This window comes from Teleopsis dalmanni, chromosome 2 (genome assembly GCF_002237135.1).
Source record: "Teleopsis dalmanni isolate 2A chromosome 2, ASM223713v2, whole genome shotgun sequence".
Lineage (NCBI taxonomy): Eukaryota > Metazoa > Arthropoda > Insecta > Diptera > Diopsidae > Teleopsis > Teleopsis dalmanni.
In genome coordinates, this window is record NC_051847.1 from 179,143,129 (window position 1) to 179,170,324 (window position 27,196).

At 28.7% G+C, this 27,196-nt stretch overlaps 1 protein-coding gene across 1 annotated transcript; it reads left to right on the top strand.

Annotated features, from left to right (window-relative positions):
- Positions 1 to 1,943: 1,943 nt before the first annotated feature.
- On the top strand, positions 1,944 to 26,624 carry LOC119676276 (cGMP-specific 3',5'-cyclic phosphodiesterase-like). The gene is made up of 2 exons (XM_038087514.1): positions 1,944 to 2,023; positions 24,840 to 26,624. The coding sequence occupies exon 2, from the start codon at positions 25,905 to 25,907 to the stop codon at positions 26,622 to 26,624; it is 720 nt and encodes a 239-aa protein (XP_037943442.1). The 5' UTR covers positions 1,944 to 2,023; positions 24,840 to 25,904.
- Positions 26,625 to 27,196: the final 572 nt, after the last annotated feature.

The following is a 27,196-nucleotide window of genomic DNA, read 5'->3' on the forward strand; positions in this document are numbered from 1 at the left end:
ATATTTGAAATTCAAAGTTACTTGGGATTAGAAGAAAATACAGTACTCTGTAGATGAGGTTGGCCATGTGGCGAAAAGTGTTCATCAGCTACGGCTTGATGTGCATTAAGCTGAGGTAATTGCCCAACTATTATAAATCAGGTGTTAGCAGAACGTCTGAAACTCATTAAGCTTGAGTTGAGTGCGTCGTAAAAGAGCGGAATACGAAGCTTAATTCATTTTGTCAAAATATATTGAGGATATTGAGAGTGTTTATGAGAAAGAGATTGTAGACGTCGGTAAAATATGCAGAATTTAGTAGGGCTATTGAGGAAGCGAGAAAGACATCTGCTGGGTTGGTTGGTTGCAGATAACTTCCATGTATCTCAATTAGCGATTTTTCGCCATTTTGCTACCACATTCCTCGCAAGAACCTCTAGTATAAAAAAGTAGAGACTAAATCCATCACATCGAATATAGATAATTTAATAGGTCTCTTGTCTTCACCGATGAACAGTCTTATAGACTGTCAAAGAAGTATTTCCTAAAAACCTATTTCTTCTGGACGCTAAAGCCGGACATTCACAGAGAAAATGTATTATGGTTTTTTTTCCGCAGATTTCCGCAACTTCTGCAGTAAGGAATACTCAGTGTTTTTGCGTGGGTTCCTATCCACCAATGACCAGAGAGAACTGAAGTAAGCTTTGCAGTGTTCACGTGAGGTGTTGATTTTAGATAAGCAGTTAAGTGCGATTATTTAGCATTTTTAAAAATTTTATTAATTTTCTGTAGAAATAAGTCTAACTAAAGATCAATGTATGGATAAGTGAATATATATCAAATATATATTTAAAATTTAAAATATTTTTCCGACTTTTAAAATACAAAATAAATACAATAAAGCACAAAAGTGCTGTATAGACACTTCATGCAATAAACTATACTGTCTTAATAGGTATATAAAGTGTTTATTAACTTATACCATATGAGAAGCAACTTTAATACATTTAAATGGTTAAATAGTAGATCAAAAACCAAAGCAATACTCTTATTTTATCTATGGTTTTTTTTTCTTCTTACTCTACTTTTGCATGTTTTTGTTTTTGTTTAAGTGTGTCAGCTTTGATAAATTATTCTGGTTTTACAGATATGAGAAGTAGATCATAAATTTTGGCAGCAAACACCTATAAATTAAAGGATATTTGTAAAACATTAATCGTCAAATTAAGCATATCAATCAAATGATTTATGGTAGTTATTAACTTTACTAGCCATTGTTTGTGTACTTAAATTTATTAATGCCAATTAAATGATTGCAGTTCTAACTCAATTATATTCAGTTGCGGTAAGAGATTGTGTTATTGTGTTATACCCGTACTGCATAGCAAACTCGAAAACGCTTCTGGCAACGAAATGTGTTATTTACCAAAAAGTTCATAGTTCATTCTATAATTAATGTACAATGAGTTTAAGATAAATGTAGGCAAACTAACGTATTTTTATGAATCTATGTGTGCCCATCTGCATTGGTAATTGCTCTGTAATACTGCACGTTTCTGTACCGAAGTCGATGTGTTGGTACCTAAAACAATAGAAACTTCCTGTGGCAAGAGCATATAAAATTGGTATTCAGCCCCTTAGGATTTTATGTCCTTGATAATAACAAAATACTTTAATTGTTAATGGAAGAACAAAGTATAAAAAATGTGTGTAATCACATTAAAAGATATAACTATAGGATTTTCTAAAGCAAAAGAAAATATTATATAGTTTTATATTATATAGAATATATATTGTATATTTATCGTAAAATTTCAAACTATTTTTGAAAATAAATTTTCTTTGCAAACATAAACACAATGGCCTCAAGCACACTGTATAAGTAATTGAAACGATATTATTTTTTAATATTAATAATTTTTAAAAAATTTTTCAAGTGTATCTTAATTTTCTATTTCCAGAGTATTAAATCGTGCGTTATCATCTAATTAACAGCATATCAAGAGCATCGTGTTGTTTTTATGAGTTCAAAGTAAAAATACTGGTAAGTTACTCACTGATTTATATACATAATATGTAATTATGAGGGCCTTAAGATTTACTATTCTTGATACATTATATTTACTGTATGTGCTCATAAAAATAATAAAAAAAATAATAATAATAATAACATTTTATATAATTTGAATGACTGCTACATGCTTAGAGCTGTACTTATACTTGGAACTAATAAATATTTGTGGTTTATTGCGCTAAAAAAAATTACAATTATCAAAAAAAAATATCTAAATAATTTGTATAGTCTATTGTTTTTAGTTATATTTAAGTAAAAGTATAGTATAGTATATAAGTTTTTATATATAGTATATATAGTTTGTTTAGTACAATGTTTAGTATATTTGTATGTATCATTAACACAATGCTAATATTGAATATTATTAATAGGTTTACCGAAACCATTCCATATAATAGCAGTTATGACCATATCTTTGGAACTAAATATACTTAACATAAAATAATAAATAAACATTATAATCAAAAATTATAATGTGAAAACGGCATTGTTTATTGAGCCCATAGAAGCACCTAGTAGCAATGGCAAATCTTCGTTTGTTCTCTGGGTTGATAACGTTGTTGTTAGCTATAACAGTTCCAAAATATATGAAATTCTTGGCAGTTTGAACAAATCACATTTCAGTAATGTTTTGGCCTCATTTACCGCTTACTCTGCTTTCGCAGTTGAATATTGCATTCAGAAAAGTTATATGCTTAACTTTCATGTTCAGGGTTTCAGACACTTATAGTGTGTCTATTATAATATTATTTGTTATACTAATGAATTTCTTTTTCTTGATGAAAAATTTGAAAAAAATTAAAAAATTCATTTATGATATACTTTACTAATTTGATACATGCATATTTTGATTAAAAACTGAATTGATGTTAAAAAATTAAGTTACTGCGTTTTAGATAAAAAATAAGACTTCATTTCTAGTTTATTTTTATAGTTTTTCAAAATAACTGTTAATTAACATTTGTAATGGTAATTAATGCAAAAAAATTTCCAGTTTTTTAAAAGTAAATTCAGGCTTAATAATTGTTATATACTTTATCGTTGGAATATGAAATCATTTTACCATATTATACAATTTCTTTATTCCACAATTACTATTTTTTATGAATTAAAAAAATGCAAATAATTTGTCATTTCAATTGATGATAATTTAAACTGGGACATCTGTTAACCATATAAGTTAGTAATTCACAATACTATAGACCAGTGTTGGTCAACCCAAAATATACTGCGCAACGAAAAAATATTCAATAGGTTTTGCAAGGACCAGTTCCGAAACCGTTTTAGAAAATAATATTATTAAGGGCGAAAATATGATGCCAGTAGTTGAGGAACTCTGCTCTAGACATTTGTTCTGAACGACTCTTGCATATTCAATGTTCATTCATAAATCAGAGAGAATTTTTAATTAAAGTTTTGAAGTGAAGGAAAAATTATGACTATTTTTTGTTATTTTATGAAAGAAAATTTATCGATTAATTCTTATTACTCAAAATTGTTGTTTATTAATGAATCTGTTTAACTAGACCAAACCTATTTTTATTGCTTTTCTACTTGTAGTCATTTATATTGACGTACATAATGAAAATATTAGGACTGAGCAAGAGGACGAAATAAAATAGTTTTAGTTCTGTAGTTGTGATTAATGGTAACCACCGATAGTGACCACTGCCGTATTTCACCCATGCTTATCATAAATAATTTCTAAAATTAATTAGAAGAAACTAAAACACTTTGACGTCAAATAAAGAACCACTTGTCACATCGTTTACAATTTAAATTATTTTCGAATTATACATCAGTCAAGAGCACAAGAATCGAATAATGAATGAAGAAAAAAACTTTAACCAAGTCAAACGAAACCGACATGCTAATTAAGTTTATGTGAATACACTGCCACTTGGAATCGTGCTCTTGGTAACACGGCGTGAACACACCATACAGAGGCTTATCGTTAAATATTTATGTAAATGCCAGACATATAATTTTATATATATTTAAATATTTACTCTGGAATATTTTAATACATACTCAGGTATAAATATATGCCTTATTGAATATACAATACATACGCGAGTACTACTACAATGAAATGAATACAAATGTGTAAACTTACAGGTGTGCAGTAACACTGAATAATATTTTCAGGAAGATATTTATATGTAAAAAAGGCATTTACTATGACTTTTATTGTTAAACTTACTTTTAGTTTAGGGGAAAAGCAGAATTATTTATAAAAATGTATAAGAAATATATGCTATGTACATATAGGCAGCACAAATAGAGTAGTAAGTTAATTAAATTTAATTATTTTCATAATTATACATAGAAATTTTTTATATATGTATACGATTATATTATTTCCCAACACTACAATGAATTTAATCTTCTTATGAGAGTTTAAAAATTATATATATAATCCTTAAAGCTGTGCTAGTGCTACCATCGCCAACATAGCCAATAACATTTAACATTTTTTTAGTTTTTCTATTTCTCAAAAAAAAAAAAAAAAAAAAAAAATTAGGTCATTTCTAAAACAAACACAAAGACAAACATTTTTCAAAGTGCCTTTGTTTAGTATAAAAATTCGTACTTAATGGATAAAGAGTCGCTTAAGCGTTTTGCTCGATTGTATAGTATCGTGACACTTTGTTTAAGTACAAATTCCAAATAAAGGATATTTGCAAGCAACTAGCAGCTAATTTTGCATATAAATTCTCCAATGAATTCCTTGCTGCCTCTGCCTTTGCCTTTGTATATCGGTATATCGAGGATAGACGAACTACGTGCGTGTATGCGTTCGCTTATATAAATTTTATTACGAGGAGCTGCGTGCCTTGGGTTGGGCTTAGCTTAGATTCCCAAATGCGTTGTAAATTGAATGCATATGTAAAAGTTTTTCATTTTGTATCTGTGTATCTCAGTGTGTGTGTATGCAAGTGTGAGTAAAGAGAAAAGTGTTTTCATGTCGATATGTAAATACAGCGCATGTAAAATATTTGTGCTGTAATCGCTTAAATTTACTTGCAGATAGTACATAATCAAAATAAAGAAATGACAGCAGTCACTAGGGAAACTTAACTGATGGACGGACTCTTATGACGTGCAGAGTAAACATAAACAAACCGCATGAACATATATACTCACATACATAATTGTACATTACATACATTAAACTTAGTCAACATGGTATGTTCTGATATATGAATTTTATTATTTGCTACTAAAAATAACAAATTTTTCATACGAAAAATGTTTTTGTGGTTTTGTTTTAGCTTTGCAGATCGTATATTTTTTACTCTATAACGAGGAGCTATAAATGAATGCATAAAATGTTTGATTTGAGTAATGCAGTGGAAGATTATAAACTGGGTGCTAAGATTATGCGATGTCTTAGCAAAATTTATGTCTTTATTATGTACTTTTTCGATATAAGAAAATTATTTGTAGTAAATTTGTAGTCAAACTAATATTTATAGGTTAAATACATATATCCAATACAATAGAATATTTATTGGATTGTTTATCATCTTTAATTAAAAAAAATTGTGTAAAATAAATGCATAAGAAAAATAATTTATTGTATTAGAGATAAATTTGTAGTTTTGATATCAGTTGACTTAAACTTTTATGCACATTATGGGTATATAAATCATATCATTTTTTTACTAGTGGAATGGTTTTTGACTATATCACCTCCGATTTGGTTGAAATTTCTTATAATGTGCTTCTTATTTCAAATAAAAGTTCCCGTGCTTCAGGAAAAAATTTGCAATGTCTTTTTATAAAGAGGTTTTTTCGAACAGTAGTGAACTACAACAACAAAAATTTTATGTTTTATATTATTTTAATTAATTGAATTTTTGGCTCGACATACAGCTGTTTCGAGTATTTTCAAATACCCTTCATCAGCGGTCTTGGAAATAATTCTTGTATTTAATTATTCGTTAATAATTATTTTTAAGACTGCAAGTATCAGGAATCGAACTCGGATCTTACCAAATGTGAAGCTTAGAAACAGCGCACCTTAACCAACAGATCCAAAGCCGTACTTGACTTTTTATGTTCGCATATATTTCTGGAGTTTTGTTACTTTTGCTATTAAAGTTTTAATTTTTTTTTTCTTTTTTGAAATATGAACCCATGGGATTCTGAGAATTTGCAATTTAGACTAATTTTTATATGGCCATATCTCAGGGTCTATAACCTAACTCTGAGACCTAATCTCTCAGGATTAGAACTAATTCCAAATTTTATACGCCCTAAAGTACGTTTGTCAAACAAATGGGGTTTGTTGTGACAATGTTATATAATATATTTATTGAGTTCCATTAATTTACAAACTTATTACTTCATCTAAATAAAATTTCTAATGACTTATTGAAAAATTTCTAAGGATCTGCACCTAAAAAGAGCCTAAAATTTTATTTACTTGATTTGATAAATTGTTAAGTTTGTTAAAAAATTGAATAATTCACTATTCTTTATATGTGCCTTCGTGTATTTGAAACTTTAGACAGAAAAATCGAAAAACAATTGATCTAGCTTTTGCACACTGTTTAAAAAAACGTTGCATTTTAGTTATTTTAAAAGTACTAAAAAATTTCAATTTTAAAATATTTTGTTAATATATTCGCGTTATTTAACATTTTTTTAAAAAATAAAATTTAGTCACATAAAATCCTGTTTTGTTAAAATATGTTAAATAATTATAACTTTTTTATTATATTTTCTTTTAAAACTTATAAAACATTATTATTTAATTATGGGTTAATTTATTAATATCTGTTAAATAAAAGTCATAAAAATGTTTAACAATCAAAAAAAGAATTTGCTTGAAAAAAGTATATATATTTTTACTGTGTAATAGTTAACCCATTAAAAATATTACTCATACGTTGTGTGGTACCAACAAACTTAGTTTCTCGCTGTTAACAATTTGTTTTATATAACATAAATTCATAGAAAAACTAAGAATAAAACAACAACAAATATAGTCGTATAACGAAATCACATATATTTTTATGCTGAGCTGTTGTTTGGAAAAGTTGACTAAAGTTCCACACTACACTGGCACACAACAGTCATGTTATGAATTTTTAATGGGCTTTGCGCACGCATACACTTCACCGCGTGATAATAAATAACACGCAAATTAGAACTTAGATATAAATATTGAGATACTCAACAGTCAGTGTTGGATACTATTAAACTATGTGTATTGGACAAACCGACAATACAAAGTTTTTACTGCTATTTTCCTTTCATGTACCCTATTTGTCGCTGCTCTAGGCTATACGAAGTGTGCTGTATCTTGACGGTGTGAACTTTTTATATTACAAATCAGTCATAGAAAAAATTTAAAGAAATAGAAATTGAATTGATTGAAACATATTCATATATATATTTTATTCAAAATAAATAAAAAAAGACTACATTTATATTGAAAATTGTTTCTGCTTTAGATTATTGCTTAGAACCTAGAAAAGTTGTAGAGTATCTAATTGTTGAGTATTATTTTATTAAATAAAAATGTTTTTATAGTGCATCACATACTCACGCAATTTTGCTTTTTGTACGTGACTATCTGAAACATTTTAAATGTCTCGTGAGTGTAGTCAACTTTTTTCATTAATTAAACACTTTAATCCAAGTGACAGCTATAATACTGCGACAACAACAAAAGTAAGAATATTAAAATAAACTTCCACTTCATAGTGACAATTTTCCAACAATTTTAGTTACAAGAGTCGTCGTCGTTATAAAAATATTTACTTAGTGGAGGTCTTTGCATTACGCGAATTTTTTAAAAGCACGCTAATCTGTCGCGGAGTTTTGTGCCTCATTTATTTTAATGGATACAATTTATAATTGTGGGTTGGTCAATTTATTTTAATAGTTTTTTTAGAACTACACAAAGTATGCTTAATACTGTATTAGTCTTTTAGAAATTTATTTTTAAGTAATTTTTTACTGTATTACATTTCTTTACCTTACGTAAATTCTCTATATGAAAATATTTTTGATTTTTTTAATTAACGAAATAAATCATAACATTATATACATAAATTTTTTTTCTTCAATAAAAATTCAACTACTGTTAATAATGCAAGTTCTTCATAACCTTTTTACCTGTTGCCATTACAATTTGTGTGTATTTTATCTTAATTTTAATCCAGTTATCATTATCTTCAAAATGTCATGATAAATTTTTATTTTGGTGACCTTTTATTTAACTTGCTTTTTCGGAGACATATCAACGTATATAATAGAATGCCATTCAAGCTTAGTGAAACGAAAATAAGTTATAAGAAGCATTGTAACTCTGCGTTTCAGTGCTCCTTGATACGCCATTTGGTATTTCTTGGGCGCATTAAGGAAATGCAACACCAGAGATAGATAATGTCAACAGCCATGTCATGACTTATAATAGTCTCAACATTACTTAAACACTTGAAAAATGTCAAAGCGAGTGTTGCCAAAGGGAGACTAATGTGTTGCACATTTTGCACATCTAACAATGATGCCACTGATGAACTTGTTACACAAAAAAAGAAAATGAGGAAAAACACATGCTTATAAGGCAAGTGGGAAAATCAAATAATTTAACAAATTTTTTTGTGTAATGTGAATAGTATTTGACATAATAGGATTTATGGTAATGCATTAAAAATTGGGACAATTCAAAGAAAAAAATTTAAAGTGCATTCAAATTTCACCACATTTGATATTTATTATATGATAAGATTTTAAGAATAAGTATTGTTGCAACATTAATAAACAAAGTTATATATATAAAATATATAAAAATATATAGTTTTCCCTGAAGATGACTATCGAAGATAGCCGAAATATTGAAAGAATTATTTTTAATAAAGTATAAACGATTTTTAAATATAAATAATAAATTAGTGTCTTTTTTATTTCTATTTAAATTTGACCAATTAGCCCGATAACAAATTATTATAATAATAATTTTTGGTCACAAATAAAAGTATTTAATACTTTTATTAAAATATATAAATAAATATGTACAATAATATATAATATAACAATAGAATATAATATAATATAAATTAATAAAAATAATAAAACATTATTAATAAACATATCAAGTTATATTTTGTTTTTAAAAATAAGACTTATTCTTGATTTTCATATTTATAAGGCAAAAATAACAATTATTTGTGCATTTTATAATAAAAGGAAGAATGTAAGAGTTATTTGTGCCTGAAAAAATAAAGGGCGTATGGTAATAATTATTTTTGAGGAATATAATATAAAGCAAATTTAAATATTATTCTTGACTTTTATTATTATAACATGATAACAGCTATAAGGTGATTTATATTTTTTAATAATAACTGTTACGGTTGAAATTATTTTTGAGTTTTATTTTAAAATGCGAATGACAACAGTTATAAGGTGATTCTTATTTTTTTAGTAATAACTGTTACGGTCCCAGATAAAAACAGATTAAAATAATTTTTTTTAATCATTAAAACTATACTTTGTTCATGTTATTAATTACAATTATTACACTTAATAACAATCTTATTCCGGAATTGTTCCCTTATTACGAAAAGGGGATAACTAGAAGCAATACTACTAATGTTGAAGCCAGTAGTAAGATAGCTATTAGTATAATCTCTCATGCCAGCAAATTCAAAGGTAAGGAGTTAAAGCTTAAAACAGTCTACAACAGCGCCTGCTTATTAAAATGATATTTTAACATTACTACTCGTATTTTTGCCCCAGTTGTGGTGAGGATGATGAAAGTGCCTCCCACATGCTTTGTTTCTGTTCGGCACATTCGCAGCGTTGCCTTATATTTTTGGGAGCCTTCTTTTTTGAGGATCTTGGCGAACTTCGAGACGTCCCTCTAAATAGCATTATAAGCTTTATCAAAAGTTCTTGATGGTTTTAGCCCTTGTGTTTTCAGTTATATGGTAGCACAATTGCCTTGTAAGCCTAAGTGGATCCTCCTGGGAGCGCCGCTATAACCTAACCTAACATTACGAATGCAGGCTAGAAACCAACATCAATTATTCTCCTCTACAGCATGTTTTACAGGGCTGAAGTTTAGACTGGTAGTCAGGCCGGTAGCCAAGCTGGTGTCTAAAACTGGCAGCCTCAGTATCTAATTTAGAATATTATGGGTAATCACATGTAAACTTAAAATTTACAGAACACTGATCGGTATCAGCGGAAGGAATAATATCCAACAAACAACAGACTTCTAAAGTGGGAGATAGGGTTGGTAGCTAAAACTAACATTTATAGTATTAATCTAGAATACTATATCTTCAAATTTGGCAGGTCACGAGTTCAACACTTGGTATTTGCAGCCACAAAAATTATTTACAAATAATGAAATATAACTATAGTTCCAAAACCACTGATGATGGGTATTTGGCAATATTCAAAACAGCTATATGGTCAGCCAAAAATATAATTAATTAAAATAATATAAAAAGAATTTTTGTTGTTGTAGATTTACTACTGTTCGAAAAACATCTTTATATATATTCATGACACGAATTGATTAGACTCCTTTGTATTTTTACTATTTTAACATTTATGCAGTAAACATTTATTTATACTTATAATTTTGCGTATAACCATCTGTTTTATTACTAAATTAAAACGATTAAATAATAACCTTTAGTTATAAGATAGAAAAAATTTATAAATGAGGAATTTTAGAGTTTTTAATGAAAATGGTGTATCACATCTCTACTACTAAACTTGCAATTAAACAGTTTTTATTTCCAATGATATTAAAGCAATTTTCATTCGGAAAATACAGATTTAATTTTAGCAATCCTCCATATAATGATTGCATGTTCCTTTTGTTGTTTAGAAAAAAGAAAATTCCATTGAAGTTCGTTTATTAATATCCCATCTTTGGCTTTGTTGTGGTACACAAGTATAATCCGCACAAATATGTCTTTTGGGAGTTTGAAAAATAACACAAAATTGTTATCGTATCTGATTTATATTAATTAATTTGGTATTGTTTACATTTACACGTGCAGAAATTTCACAAAAATTTTCTATTTGTAATTAAGTTTATTCTTAGAGCAGCTGTTCTTTCAGTTTTAATTGAAGTGCTAACAATATGCTTGTATTATCAGCTTATAATTAACTATCGATATAATGTATAGACAAAAACCAACCGCTCTTTGTTAATCTCTGACATTTGGTTAATTTTGAAGTTGTTTTTTGTTCGTTTGGATTTCGTTGAATGACTTCAATTAATATATGATAAAAATATAAGTCAATTAATTTATTAACTTCAGTGACAAAGGAAGCAAATTGTTTTATATCTAATTGACGTATGAACAGATTTGTGTTATCGGACAAATCATAATTCGGTATTGCAAGTGAATATTTATACATGGTAAATCCATTAGAGGTTATACTTTGTTGCAAATACACTTTAGATAATTTGTCAGACTTCTGTACGTATGTGATGTTTTTAATATATTTGAAAAAAGTGTATATTTGTGTTTAAAATATATTATCTGGTAATAGAAACGTCAATTAATGTTAGTATTTTTTTCAATACTTATATGTTAAGTGATATGTATATAGATACAAAAGTCAGTAAATCAAAAACTGTGTGCATTACCAGATTATAAAAAAAGTTTTTAAAATTATTTTAAATTTTTAGTCTAGTTAAAAAAATATGTCACTAAACTTATGAGTTTCTTCCATCAAAGTATATAATATATAAAAATATTTATTAATTTAAAGTAACTAATGTATTGTAGGATAACTGCAAAAATTAAGTATTGAATATACAGTAACACACCTGACCAAATAATTTGTTAGCTGTTTGAAAAAACCTATTGCCAAGCGTGGTTCTGACGTAGCAAACTTGGCTAAGTGCCTCAATATTGTGTGCACATTCTACAGTCTCATACAGCAAGTGAGGTTAGTGTTTTTTAACATCTACTACATCTGAGTAATGGCATTTTCTTCTCATATTCTCCTATTCCTATTTCATTATATCTTCTTTTTCCGACTACCACTTCAAACACCTCTTAGAGTGTCATTTTCCAGCAAAACTGCTGTATCTTATAGCAAAGGTACTATAAGCTACGGAAATCGTTGCCAACTCGTATAGAATCAAAGATCTTTTAAAAATAATTTCATTTACATCCTTCTAGTGTTACATCTTTGTTCTGTGATAAAGTTCTTATTTGTGCGCTATATATAGAAGGCCAGTGACCGAAAGAGCTGCAAACCTCGCCGGGTGCCTTTTTCACGTGAATACAGATTCTCGCATAAGAAACCTCGTAAAGCAAGTTACAAAAACTTTCTAACATACACTTGACCATCAAGTCTGAGACAAGGTATTCCTCTATGGCTTTGTTTTCGGACTAACATTTCAAATACTTTTTACGCTGAAGTATCGTAATATTCACTTTACGCTTGCTACCCTCAATTATATCATTAGTGTAGTAACAAAGGTTAACGTAATTGTAGAATATTTAAAAATTATGATAAAAATGGGGAAAATAAAAAGATCTCAGATTATGAGGTCTCTCTGTCTAAAGCCTAAAAAGGGCCCAAAAAGTTCGGAGAGACTTGTTTCTATTTTGAGTTAGCTACAGCAGGTATTATTCAATGTCATTCTACAGAAGCATGGATACCTCTTTCGGACATTGTGATGTAAATACAATCTTTTACACTTTGTAGCTAAAGTCATTTATATATTATGGTATAATTACTTAAAAAGTATTTCAATAATAATATTTTTTGTGTCTTGACAATAAGTTCAATACTGTTGTGATAAAATCATGAAGATAAGTAATATTGCAGAAATTTTATATCAACTTATCAATTTATCAATCAATCTATTAATTTATTTATTTTATTATTTTGCGGGTTGTTTTAATAACAATTTTTTAATATGATCTTAGTCAACATATTGAATATTTCTCTTAACAACTTTTTTTGCAGTTGTCATATTATAGCAAAAATATTTGATATTTTTATCCAATATTAATAATATCAAATTTCACACTGATTAAAATCAGTTTTTTTATATTAAATTTCACAATTAATTTACATAACCTGTCGTACATAATTTTTTTCATAGACTCAAACATGTACTCATACCTTATTTTTTGTATTGACTGCATAGAGTACTTTATGAAAATGCACCGGAATCAACTTAGAATACCTAATAGGTACTCGTAAGCTTACTTAAGGCTAAACAAGCTTTTTAAATAACGACCATTTTGGGGAAAGGATAGTTCAGCTTATTTAGTAAACAGGAAACCAGCCTGTTCAGGTATTTAAAAGTTTCACATGTGAAACAGGCAAAGAAAAACCAAAACCATGCAGTACAAATCCCATATGCGATACAACCGTATAGGAAACACAACACTAAGAGCCTGCAAAACGCATTAAATGGAAGCGGCATGCACTGATGCCTGTATCCAGTGTAGCTGGCGTGAAGTGAAGCTAGAGTGAAATGGAATTGGTTTAATGTCTAGTGAAGCCGACAACGTTCACGTGTTTAAGCTTCATAATACAAGATACGTGACTTTGTTGGGAATAAAATGATTTACACTTTAAATATCAGTTGTCGATGCTACGTGCAAGTCGATTGCAATATTGCTCTGCATGCATGTATATTGACAGGACTCAAATGGTAAAAAAACTTCATTTGCTTTTAATGCATAGCAGTTGCATTTAATTTTTTCATTTTTTTTTTGAGAATAGAAAAAAGGATTTTTAAATGAAATATTATTCAGCGACACGTAAATATGTTTTTACTGCTAATTGGTTGAAAAATAAAAGAAAAATTAAATTATTAACAATCATGAAAAAAAACATTTTCAAGATATTTTTTTTATCTCGTTAACAATTTCCGTAAAAAAATAATGCTAATAAACTGTGCGAGTGCATAGGTTGCCATAAAGTTTTGATTGCTTACAAAAAAATTACCAAACAAATGAAAAAAAAACAAACCGGAAGGAAAAAAAAAAGAAATGAAAACTTAAACGGAAATGCATTTAATGCCAATGTCAACAGCAGCAATAAAAACTTTAATAAAAACAGTAGGAATTACGCCATTGTATCTGATCAGCATGCAAAGCAAGTGCTTAAAATGGCGTTGTTTGCATTGCAATGCCCCCAGATAGTATCTACGCACTTGCATGTGTGTGCTGTGTACTTAAATAAACTTTATTCCTGTAAGCATTAAACACAGACTTTATGCAGTTATTTGCGCTTGTCAAAGCATGGACAGGAGAACGTGTCCTTTTTCTCTAATTTTTCTTTAATCGATAGTAACTGTCATTAACATGTTTCCATTGTATTTATAAGTTATTTCTAGTATAATATATATTATAAGCGTATGTGTACGCTCATCTAACCGTAGTATTTATAAATAATTGATATTGAATTTTCTAAAATGTCCTGTCATTGTTGGTCAATATCATTTGTTCAATTTGTGGTCATTGGTTACTAACGTTCAAGAAAATAAATTGCCCACATATCGAGTAAATCGATGTTTAAGTACTTGTGTGCGAATAAAATAGAATTTACCGATTTCATAGTAAATTTTTCCTAAAGGAAATAATTTTTATTTCTATTCAGTATAGTATATTCCAATTTAAGTTTTATTGAGTTAAATTTAATTAACGCAACAAATAAATTATTGGTTAAAATCATATATATTTTAGGTATGAGATAAACATTTTTACGCAAATTCGATCATTTCTTTCCTACGATTCAAGTAAGGGCTATCTTTTGCTCAAAAAGTACTCGGTTTTATTCCAAATTTATTTTATCCCCTTCAAAATATGCTCCTACTGAAGCGATACACATATGCCAACGCATAACCCAATCTTCTATATACTTTTCGTAGGCCCGTAAAGGTATGGCTTTTAGTTCCTTTAGCGAATTCTCTTTTACCGATACAATCGACTTAAAACGCTTACCACGAAGGGGCAATTTGAGTTTCAGGAACAGGAAAAGTCGCAAATATGGTGCCTGAGCAATGACAGTGGTGTCGTGTTTGGTCAAAAAATCGCGTACAACAAGAATTTTCCATAGTAAAAATCGCTAAACGCACTTGAGGTAGTCTCACATTAACAGCTGCTGTAAACAAACTAATTGACAGATGGCGCTCAAATTTGTACCATATGTCAAGAAAGGGTATACCAACATAACAAAAAAAAATTTTTGAAAAAGGTCTATTACTTAAGGAGTAGTTAACAAACAACATACTGTTTGAGAAGGAGGTATGTTATATGATGAATGTTCACAGCAATTTCACGATCTTTTTGGTACGACCATATCACATTTCTTACCTTTACTACTATTTTGGTTTATTTTTTTGTGCTTAAATTTTTAATATATAATAATTTTTTATTTAAACATGTTTATATGTTTATATTATTATTATAATTTATTTAAAATACAAATATTTATTCCCAATAGGCGAAAAGTCAGACAATTATGTTATTACTGAGCAACACCGTATATTTGCTGAGATTGGGAGCAATCGAAAGCACAGATTGGGAAACAATGTAGGAGAAATGGAGAGAGAAGAGTATGAATATAGATAGAGTTGTATTGAAATCTAGGTGGACGAGGTGAAAGTGCCGAACAGTAGATTAGGAGACACATTATAGATAAAAGTGTTATGCGTGACAAGCAACTATTCAACATTGATATAAGTATGACCACACAATTATCGTTGCATGAGAAAGTCATGTTCAATGCCTAGAAATTTCACGTCGACGACTACTGATTATCTTTTTGCGTTGCTAATGCGGTTTCTAGGAATATACTGCTTTCATTTTCATATGAAAATGCATTTTACTCATACTGTAATAGAAATCGATGTTTTAAAGATAAAAAGTAATAAACCGACGTTGCCAACATATAACTCTACTAACTATGGCGTCTTTAAAATATCTACCTGTCTAGCACACAACAAAAAAAAGGGTTATGAGAGTAAATGAGAGTAAATGATTATGTTCTCTTAAGAGAAACATGTCAACTGGTTGAAATAAATTCTGTCAAGTCTCGACATGGTTTCGGTGCATCTCGTACAGATCGTCGACAGTCCATACTATTATATAGTAGCATAAGCTATAATTGAATATAATATTTTCATCTATTTTTTTTATTATACTTAAATAAAGTAGTGAATAAATAAAGTAATAAAGTAGTATTAAGACCTTGGTTTTCTGCAATTATCATTATTTGGTCAAGATACTTTATTATCTTCAATTGTTTGTTTAAATACAATGCGAATATGATCTCGTTAGCCAGATATAAATCTTTAGCAATTTTTTGTACTTTCCAAATTTAAATTATTATTTCAAGTGAAGTTCTTTTATAGAATTTAAATAATCATTAAATTTAAAACCAAATTTTAATCGAAATTTCTCTTTTTCTCTCATTCGCTATTTATCATTTACACTGCAAAAAACAACAATTCCAAATTTGACGTGACTATAACTCTCTAAATAATATAATCCTAAGACTATGTTATAACGATGATCAAAGCAATCGTTTAGGCTTATTTTGAACTTATAAGATTTAGGTTCTAGAAAGTAATTTTTTGGCATATATGTTTCAACCTACTAGATAACTTATACTTATTTTAAATAGGAATTAATTGTTGAAATAGTAGAAATATCTTTACATGGTTTTTAAAAAATATTTTTTATCACATATCCTTCGGAGATTATCTAAAAATTTTCAAGACATTAGTCAATTGTTATTTAACCACAATGATGAAAAAAGTCAATGTAGTGAGATTCTTCTTTCTATCTCTATTTTTGCTTATCTGTTTGTATGCAAATTAGTCTTTCACTTCTTAAGCTAATCAAATGAAATTTTGTGTAGACACCTTTTGTGAATTCAGGTAGAAAAAGTTAACAAATAGATAAACTCACTGACCGTACCATATAGCACCCATACAATATTGAATTTGAAAATGAGTAAGTATTATTTGGCTTCCGATGACAGTCACCTCAATTTCTTTAAGTAATAGATAGAAGCTTTATTTCAGTGTAAAAAATATAAATTTTTTTGATCGGAATTTCACACTTTTAAGTTAAATTTATAAATTTTAAAATTGTATTAGTTATTTATTTTTTGTATGCATTTTGTGAATTCTCACATAATATTTTCAAAGCAACTAAGCTTATAAAATTACTAAGCATTACAGTAATTTCCGTTTCCCTAGCTTTCGACTATTCGATTTTCTATCTTCATTTATTTTTGTATTTGGCAAAGAAAACGTAAAAATATAAGCTCACAATTTATACATAAATTTGTTATCATATAAGTAATACAAGTAAATACCTAATATACGCATAAATACAACAACTTGTAAATATAAATGTACATTTGTAACTCGATGGGATACCAATAATGTAGGAAAATAATCATTAGCCTTGATTACTACTAAGGACATGAATATTCAGTAGGTTTAATGGGAAAATACAAAATTGTCCGATATACGATTTGTTCGAAATTGTTTAGATACTTTTCGATATTTTATTTTTTTATCAGAAAACATCTACAATTCGATATACATAAAATGCTTGGTTATTAAATTCCAATATAAGATACCAGTTGAAGTTTATGTCATACATCAAAAATTTTCATTAAAGTATTTTATGTATTTTGTATACATAAACATAAACAAAACTGTGAAATATAAAAATTTATTATTCATTTATTAATATTTCATTATACCTATATATATTTTTTTTTCATTAATGAAATTGATTTCGTTTATGTTTACTAGCAGTTGTTGGAGAACGAACATGTAATTACCATACTTTACCATACTTTCATGTGAGTTTATCATATTACTCAGTAAATATCGAGACTAATATCAGGCAAGGGTAATCATATAAAGTATGAGTTAATTAGGGTATCTAAAAAGCAACAACGATGTGTCTTGAAATGTTACGAAAAGTCGACAATAATTCATTTAACCAGTTACTTAGTTACTAAAAAGCCAAATACGTTGGGTGTTTTTCTTCTAAACAATGGAAAAAAAATAATTTTCTGTGCTGAATAAACATTTTTCTTTTGATAAGAAGAAATGCTGGAAAAGCATAAAAATACCTTAATATAGTCAATACCTTACAATGACTATATTCCATTGAAATGAGCTATTTTAATTATATATAGCTATAAATGAGCTATTGGTTGTGTTAAGTTTAAATGTGGCATTACAGACAGTCATAATGCTGCATGATAGAATTTTAAAAATATTTAAGCCTTTAAGCCTTAAAAAAAATCAACGAAACTTCTTTTAGCGATCATAAAGTAAGGTTAAGGGAGTAAGTTAAAACCTATTAATATCACGAGGTAGTCTAATGATGATAAGATGATGCAAAAAGTTAATAAAAAATGGATACCAAGTGGGTTTTTGAAAATTCCAAATTCTGTTTAGAGGTATTTAAGCATATTCAAACATATGTATGGCATTATATATCGAAATCAAAACAAAAGTTAGTTGAGAGAAGAGAGAAGATGGATAAGGGTAAAGATAAGTCATTGTATTAAATTGATGCATTTAAGAGAAGAAATTATGAAAAACTGCTCTATAAGGCACATAAAGATAAACTATTTGCCTATTCTAATGTTAAAGATAATTACTTTTAATATATTTATTAGGAATTACATTTCAAATTGGTTGATCAAACGTTATATTTGCTAGATATGTTACAACAACTAGCAATTGCTTATCGAATTTGATATAATGCTATAGGAAAAAATAGTTTACTCGAGCAATGTGAAAGACTGTTAAAAAATGAGTTGTATGCTACACGAATGTATTCATCCGGTTTTTTGGCTTATTCTTGAACAATAGCTTTCTTCAGAGCATCCATACTGGTATATTTTTTAGTCCTCACCTTACTCTCTAAAAAATTCCAGATAAAATATTCCATCGGCTTTACATCTGGTGATATCGAAAGCCACGATTTTTTATCATTATTGGTTTACACAAACTTTATTAGCTGATGCCGAGTCTTATTGGAACGTCCATGGTCTACGACCGAAATGTTTGCCAGCCCATAGCTCTAAAGCAAGTTTCAAACATTTTCCCAACAATCGCATGGACTTTGACACCAGCCTCGATGAAAACGATTGCTGAACATTCATCGGCGGTTGCAGCTGCCCATATCATTATTTAGGATGACAATTACTTCAGGTGACCATGCGTTATCTCAAATTTTCGGCAGTGCGTTCAGTTAAGTAAACTGAACATTATGACAGTTCAATGGGGAAATTTTTGTTATCACAGAACACAATGTTCGGAAATTTTCCACGTTCTTGCAAGCGTAACAACTCCTTTGCTTTTTCTTTGGTGTAAGATTTTGAGCCTTTTGGAACTTGTAAGACTTCACTTTAGTTTATTCTGAAATATGCACTGGATGCTTCGCTGAAATATTTTCAGTTCTTTGACCATTCGATAACCACTACGTCGTGGATTTCATTTCAGTTGAGCTTTCACTTTTCGAACCATTTGTGGTGATGTGGCTATTTTTTTTTTCCACCACCATAGCATTTGGTGACGCTGCCTGTACTATAATAACGATTTCTGGTACGATACAAAAACATTTTAAGGTGTTTGAGCTCACGAACAATAACTGGTTGCGATTTTTCAGCCAAATACTCGTATAATGCAATCACGCTATTACATTTTAATTCCATTTCGAATAACTTTGTTTTATAAAACTTAGACGCAAATGCTGATAAACAATATAAAGAGCTGTCATTCGTATTAATTTCATATAGTTGGCAATATCAGTTTGACAGATATGCCTAAATGTAGTTGGTAACACTGCAATTGCCTAACTCTGTATGGGGTTCCTAAGTATACAGTCGTCCGATTTTTGCTAACTCGACTAATGAGTAAGATTCACATCCAAAAAGCATAGCATGTGTGTATATATAATTGCCTTAAAACTGAAGAACTAGTTTCAACGGAAAAAAGACAGACCGCCGAGCTAATTTAGAATATACAAACTTTTGTGGGTCTACAACATTTTTTTCAATGCATTACACAAATTCTAACAAGTCTAGTATACCCTTTTACGCTATTTCTTGTGGAGGGTATAAAAAGTAAAAAATTATTATACCGTGACTTACATTAATATTAAATACCAAAGAAGAACCTTTTCCATGTCAATTTCTATTCGCATTTAACTTAATTGACTGGCATTTAATTTAGCAGTTTACGAATATCTTCCATATTTAATTCCCTTGAAATTACAATACTTGCAATACTTTTTCATAAATAACCTTTGATTACCGATGAAATAAGCTATTCATTTGAAATTACATTAAATTAAATCATTTCAATGATTGTACAAATGAAACAAAATCTACTTATAAATAGATAAATAAATTGTATATCTTTCGTTATGCGTTCCGTTTGCCTTTGCTTTTGATTTGAAGTATTTTGTTTTAATCTCACAAAACAAGCAATGCTAATGAATCACAACAAAAGCGATTATCCTTTAAGTCCTTTGTTAGTCCTTTGACGGAACGAATTGTATATGTGTGAATATTTATTTTAATTATTGCAGACAATAAAAGCACTTCATATTGTTTTCAATTCAATTTACTTTTGTCTTTTCTGTTCTTTGTTTCTGTTTCTGTTTCCGTTTGCGTTTCATCTGTGTTAATATCCGGAATGTACGAGGTTAAAAACAAAAATAAATAAAACTGAAGTGAAGTAGTGTACTGAGAACGAAATTATTTTAAGAAATTGCTAAGTTGCTGCTGTCAATATTTTCAATGAAGTTTTCAATTATTAAATGTTTTGATGAAATCGTTTTTGTCTAAAGGGAGTATTTATACAAAAATAAAATATAAAATACAGTATATATTTAACCACAAGTAATTGATTGTATTAAAGCAGTTCAGAGAATTTTCTATTTTTGGAAAATAAAAAATATAAATAAATTTCTTGAAATAATTTTCAAATTATTAAGACAAGTATTCCTTCAACACATATTATATTATTATTACCAATATTTTATTGCAAAAAAAAAATCTTAACTAAAATTAGTGTTATAAAGTAAAATAATTCATATTGACTACTTGCACAATATAACCGTATATAAAAAATTACTAAATATTGTATAGTTGCATTGTTGTTTTATATTGTATCTATACCAACACTTAGATACAATATAAGAAAAAATCTGACAGATTTTACGTTGATCACCTATGGGTCTGTTGCGTTTTCTTAGAACCCTAGGTTATTGTCAGATATCCCACCACTTAGTTATTTAGTTTTCTTTGTGGTAACTATATATTTTGTATATATATAAAATTTCTGGTAGATTTACCAATTAATTCCATTTGTGTGTTAAACAAGCCTTTCGATATTAGTATCTGATTGTTCTTCGTGGTTTCTGTATATACCATATATTATATTTAAGGCAGATTTACCAATTTCTTTCTTTTTTGTGTTTAACAAGCCTTCCGATATTAGTATCTGATTGTTCTTCGTGGTTTTCTCAGAAGAGATTTTCAGAATTTATAGCCCAATAACTTGCTAATATGTATAGGTATATAGCAAAATAAGGTTTTGAAATTCTGCTTTATATTTTTAGCATAGGCTGTAAAGGTAATCAGTCTGAATTCCCAGTTTATCTATTACTTATTTTACAATTACCGATCACTGATAGTTATAGGTATTCCTATACGTAGTTAATAAATGGCCAGATTTGTTATGTCTTAGAACAAACGATCCCATTTTGACAACTAATTTGTGCTTCCTTAGAGAAAAAAAAACAGTATGTTCTATATTTACAGGTAATGATAGATATGTGGATTAGGACGGGTCGGTTTAATATTCTTTTAAACCTGTAGTGAGAAAACGATTCTATGCATCATTGTGAGTAAAATTTATCAAGAATCCATATGTCTAAAATAGGTGTTAAGTCCACATATTTTTCAAGATAGATTTAGATAGATATTTTGATTCTTGTATTACTAAATAAATTACTGATTGAAAATTGATTATTTTGAAACAATTAAAAAAACCTAAATAGAATTAATTGCAGAAAAAATAAGTGCTTGAAAATACCGTGAAAAAAACTTCTGGGGATTTGTTAATAAAATTCCCGGTTAAATTAATCCACGAACCTCTTTTATAAAAACGAGTAAATTTTACTCGGTATACTGTATTATACAGTTATAGATAAGTAGCCACGGAGGGCGAGAGAGTTGATGTAATGAAGCCTCTTTCGAAATGAATCAAAGACTGTATTTATACATACCTACGCATATTCTTTATTAATGCATCATGACTGTTTATTAAGATAAAATCAATTTTTTTAATTACTTAAAATATCTGAAATATCTCTCAAAATAAATTTTTTAAAAATATTCAATTTACTTATTTTTTATATTTATTTATTTTCAAAATAGTGTGAAGGATATAAAAATGTAAATTAAGTGTAACAAGAAAGATACATAAAAATTATATTAAACGTTATAAATTTCGATATAAATCAGCAATATTTCTACACTAATGACAGTTTTAAAACGTAAATGACACCAAATGCATAATTCATCTGATAATTGCATTGAACTCCTGAACATTTTGTGATTTGCTTTAATCCTGATCATTTAGAATTTTATTAACGTTTTTAAAGCTACTATAGCTGTAGGTATTTTGCTCCAAGTCCTTTAGATGCCAAATAATCCATATGAAATGATTTCGGTGGTGTCATGCAATTGCCAATAACTTTTAACCGCAAACGCTTCCAGTGCCAGATGCATTGTAAATTCCGTTGCCAACGAGATGGTAAAATTAAAAGTATCTTTTAAAGTTGTTGGTATTTCGTTGTTAGTGTTAGTGATTTGCAATTGTTATTGTTTTTTCAGCTACACCCATTATCTTTCAGTAGAAAGTGCAGTAGCAATAAATGAAATTTTGCAGAAAGGTTTATCACGCACTCGTTTGCAATTTTAAATTGGATAATAAATTCTTGGCGACATTCACGTGCAGCCGTTTATTCACTTACTTATATATGCACACTTGCGTTGCACACCCATATTCACATATATAACACACTCTATGGAATTCTTTTTATACTTACGAGTAAATATTTTCTAGACGAAATTATACTTCTTATATCTGCAAGTCCACGTACATGGAGATTCACACTTTTCCACACAAAAATAACTACTCCGGTTATGGGGCACAAGTGCACAAAATTGCTTTTCTGGTTTGGTGTCATAATTCTAATTTTATGTTTCAGTTGTTTAATATTGGCAAAATTTATTTAAATTGTTCAAAAAATAGCAAAAGTTTCTGATAAGATATTATTTATCTTTAAAAAAAACTTGAATATAAAAAATAAGTTCAACAAAGTTATTGATAATTCAATTAAATATTTTTAATATTCACTAAAATAATATATTTTTAGTGATATGAGATCCAAATTGATAGACTCCATATACAGCTAGTTCCTGTCATTGTCAAATCAAAATTTAGTGAAAGTTTAGCAATATTAAAGTATCGCTGATATAAGATTCAAATTGATAGACTGCATATATATCTCGTGCCCTTAATTTTGATATGTACTGTGCATGATTTGACAAATTAAAATTAAGTGGAAGTTTTAAAATATTAGAGTACCACTGATATAAGATCCGAGTTGATGTGTTGCACATATATATGGTGTCTCTCGTTTTGGTATGAGTTATGCATAATTTGTTAAATCAAAATTTAGTGAAACTTTAGAAATATTAGAATATCGCTGATCTGATATCGGAGTTGATAGACTCCATATATAGCTGGTGCCTCACATTTTGATATGTATTGTACATATAATTTGTCAAATCTAAATTTAGTGAAATTTCAGAAATATTAGAGTATCGCTGATCTAAGATCCGAATTGAAAGACTGCAGCTATGTATAGTGCCTTTCATTTTGGTATTCGTAAGAGTTAAAATAATTTGTTTAATAAATATTTAGTGTTTATGGGAAGATTCTTTACAATTTTTTTTCTTTTTAATATGTAGCATTTGATTTAAATATTTCATATATAATAAAAATAAAAAATTTATTAAATTAATATTTAATAGGTTCGATAATTTTAGTGTAATAGTATTAAAAATTAAATAATTTATTTATTTCAAATACTAGCATATACATATGTGGTATATCGTAAATAATGAAATTTTGTCTCCAGTAAGATCTTTATCTCTCAATAGTGAGGAATAAGTAAATTTGTTATGTCATGCAATTCCTTTAATTACAGATTTTTCCTTTCTATTGAAAAGTAAAGCAATGACATACTGTTATGCAAGAATAGTTTTTAATAACACATGCGGGTTGCTTTATTGCTTGTCTTTCAGAATTGTAATTACTTAGATATATAATTATCTATGAAAAGAAACAAAAATATTTAAGTGGATTTTTTCAAATTTATACAAGGAATAGAGATAAAATCACAGTAATATATTACATGTCAAAAAGTGTTATGTATCTCAATGGCGATTAGTCTTTTTTATAAGTTTTGAAGTTTGTAATACTGTTTAATAAATTGTTTGACAATAAGTAGTATTTTTAACTACAATATTAAATTAGTCATATTATACTCTATTTTAAAATTATTACTCAAAAAATCCATTTGAGGGAGAGTAGAATGTAATATAAAATATACAATACAAGCTTTTGTTATTTGATATATTATAGTAGATAATGTAAAATAAGTTAACTAATGAAATGTTAATCAATTATGTTTTCTATTTTCAGGCTCATTTTAGAAAACAATGTAATTGTGTACGGCTAATTTCTATAATAGCTTTTTGTTGAGTGGATGACCCCAAATTAACACGTTCATAGTAGAATCACTTGAGCCTCACTTGAGTGGTACAAAAATGATGGGCTGTTAAGTGACAGCATTGTATAAGAGAGCAGTGAGTTATGTGATGATGATAATAGTCTCATATCAAAAATCACACAAGAACAAGTGTAACTAAAACAAAAGCCGTAAAGAACACATGTAAAAATAAAACTAAAAGAAATAAAAAACAAAATTTAGTAACTTGAATAAAACAAAAACAAAAAAAATTAATTAAGGATATAACGAAATACATTCCGGAAACAAAAATACATAAAAAAATTATTAACATTACAAAATTACTGAGAAAAGAGTTCAGTAACAATTACACAGGACCTGTGAAACTCATAAAAACAATTGTGGCATATGAAGCTAAAATAATTTAACTCAACAGAAATCAACAGTTAAGCATACATTAAACAAAAGGATCAAAAAAATAAAAAAAAAAATTAAAAATAATTTTAAGCAAAAAAGAGGAGGTTGGTTGCGTCAGTGTGTAAGCGCCCACATTATTTGGTTATTTGCACATATAAAAGCAAACAAGCGCACATACAGTCAAGCAGGCATACAGAGGTACAGACATACAGGCAGTCAGGCAACAGCAGACAGATAAACTGATATACAGACAGGAAGGATATAACAAGCTAACATACTGCACAGCGGGAAGCCAACCGATGTAACGGAAGCACTGAAGCAGGCACTAATAAGTACAACGTGTTCTATAAGAAATTTAACAGTTTCTGAGCAACGCCACAAAACAATACAAAAAGTAGCTAATACAGCAGCAAAAGGTTGATTAACTCGGGGCACCAGTTGAAAATGTTAGTTGACAGGCGATTGATAGTGGTTACTGACATGTAATGGGAAAATGTGTTGATGGGTTGCGTACATTAAATTTACTGCATGCTTGCATTTGTCAATGATCTCAACAATCAATTTCATGCACGAGCCGAAGTCATTGACATTGTTAGCACAAAATGACCGATGTGTCCCCAACAGGTATAGGTGTAAAGACCTCCAACACAACGACTGCTACCACAACAACCAACAATACTAATTCAATGCATGAAAACACAGCGGCTACACAACAAAAATGTACAAATAATTCGTTGTCGAATGGCGACGGCTTGACAAAGATACCCACAATAACCAAAGAAGATGAAAATTCGACAAGTAATAATAATCAACCAATTGCAGTGATGTCGACAAGTGTGAGTAGTAGTATTCCGTCTAGAGGACAATCACCAGCTACTACACCTAACAGGGCTGGTGCACAAATAATGCACTCACAATCTGGTATCTACATTAATATGACAACAAAATCAGATCGAATTTCATCAGATAGTGTGACACATGGGCAATCTGGTAATAATAGTGCAGCAAATACAGCATTAAGTTCGCCAGTTAGTTGCGCGAGTCCATCGTTGCATCATATTGGCGGCAAAAGTAGTATGAAGGCAACAGTGAGCGGACGTGAAGCTTCTCAACAAGATGTTGAGGAAGTGGCGCGTCTGTTTGATGAAAAACCTGAAGCTTTTGAAAAATGGTTAACTGAGCGCGCACCACCAGAGGCTTTGTCCAGGTTACATGAATTCATTGAGAGTCGGAAGTTACCAAAGCGACCTTCGGTCACATCAGATTTGTTTCAACAGTGGATGGCTGCATCACCGATGCATGTGAGTATTAAAATTACTTAACTAATATTATTTATTTTATTTTTGACTAATTTCTATTAATAAAATTAATTTCAAATACTTTAATATACATTTGTATATCTAATATATATATATACTTAACATATATAATATATTAATATGTATGCATATATATATATGCCAACAATATGTATTTACATAATATAAATATAGTTGACTTACTTCAACTACTAAAGAAATAAAAATTTAGTCATTTGCAGAATTCGTACACTTTATAGATACCTAAGCATTTCTTCTTGCTTATAGTCGTTGAATATTAAATGGAGTAAACATTAAAAATGCATAACACATTAACTATTTGTTCCTTTTCTTTATTCTTGGGTTATCTTTTTCGTTTACGCTTCTTTATCGCATGTCAGTTTTAATGTGATTTTTGAGAATTTTTAAGAAAGACCTTTCAGACCTTCTGTATATACTAATCATTTGTCTTACCGCATGGTCATCAGTTCCTTTTATTTGGCATATCCTAGTTGCGTACGTTCTTTCATCCATATCATTTTTAATGATATTTTTTAGAGTTTTTTATAGCCTACCTGTTCCTCACAGTGTTCCCT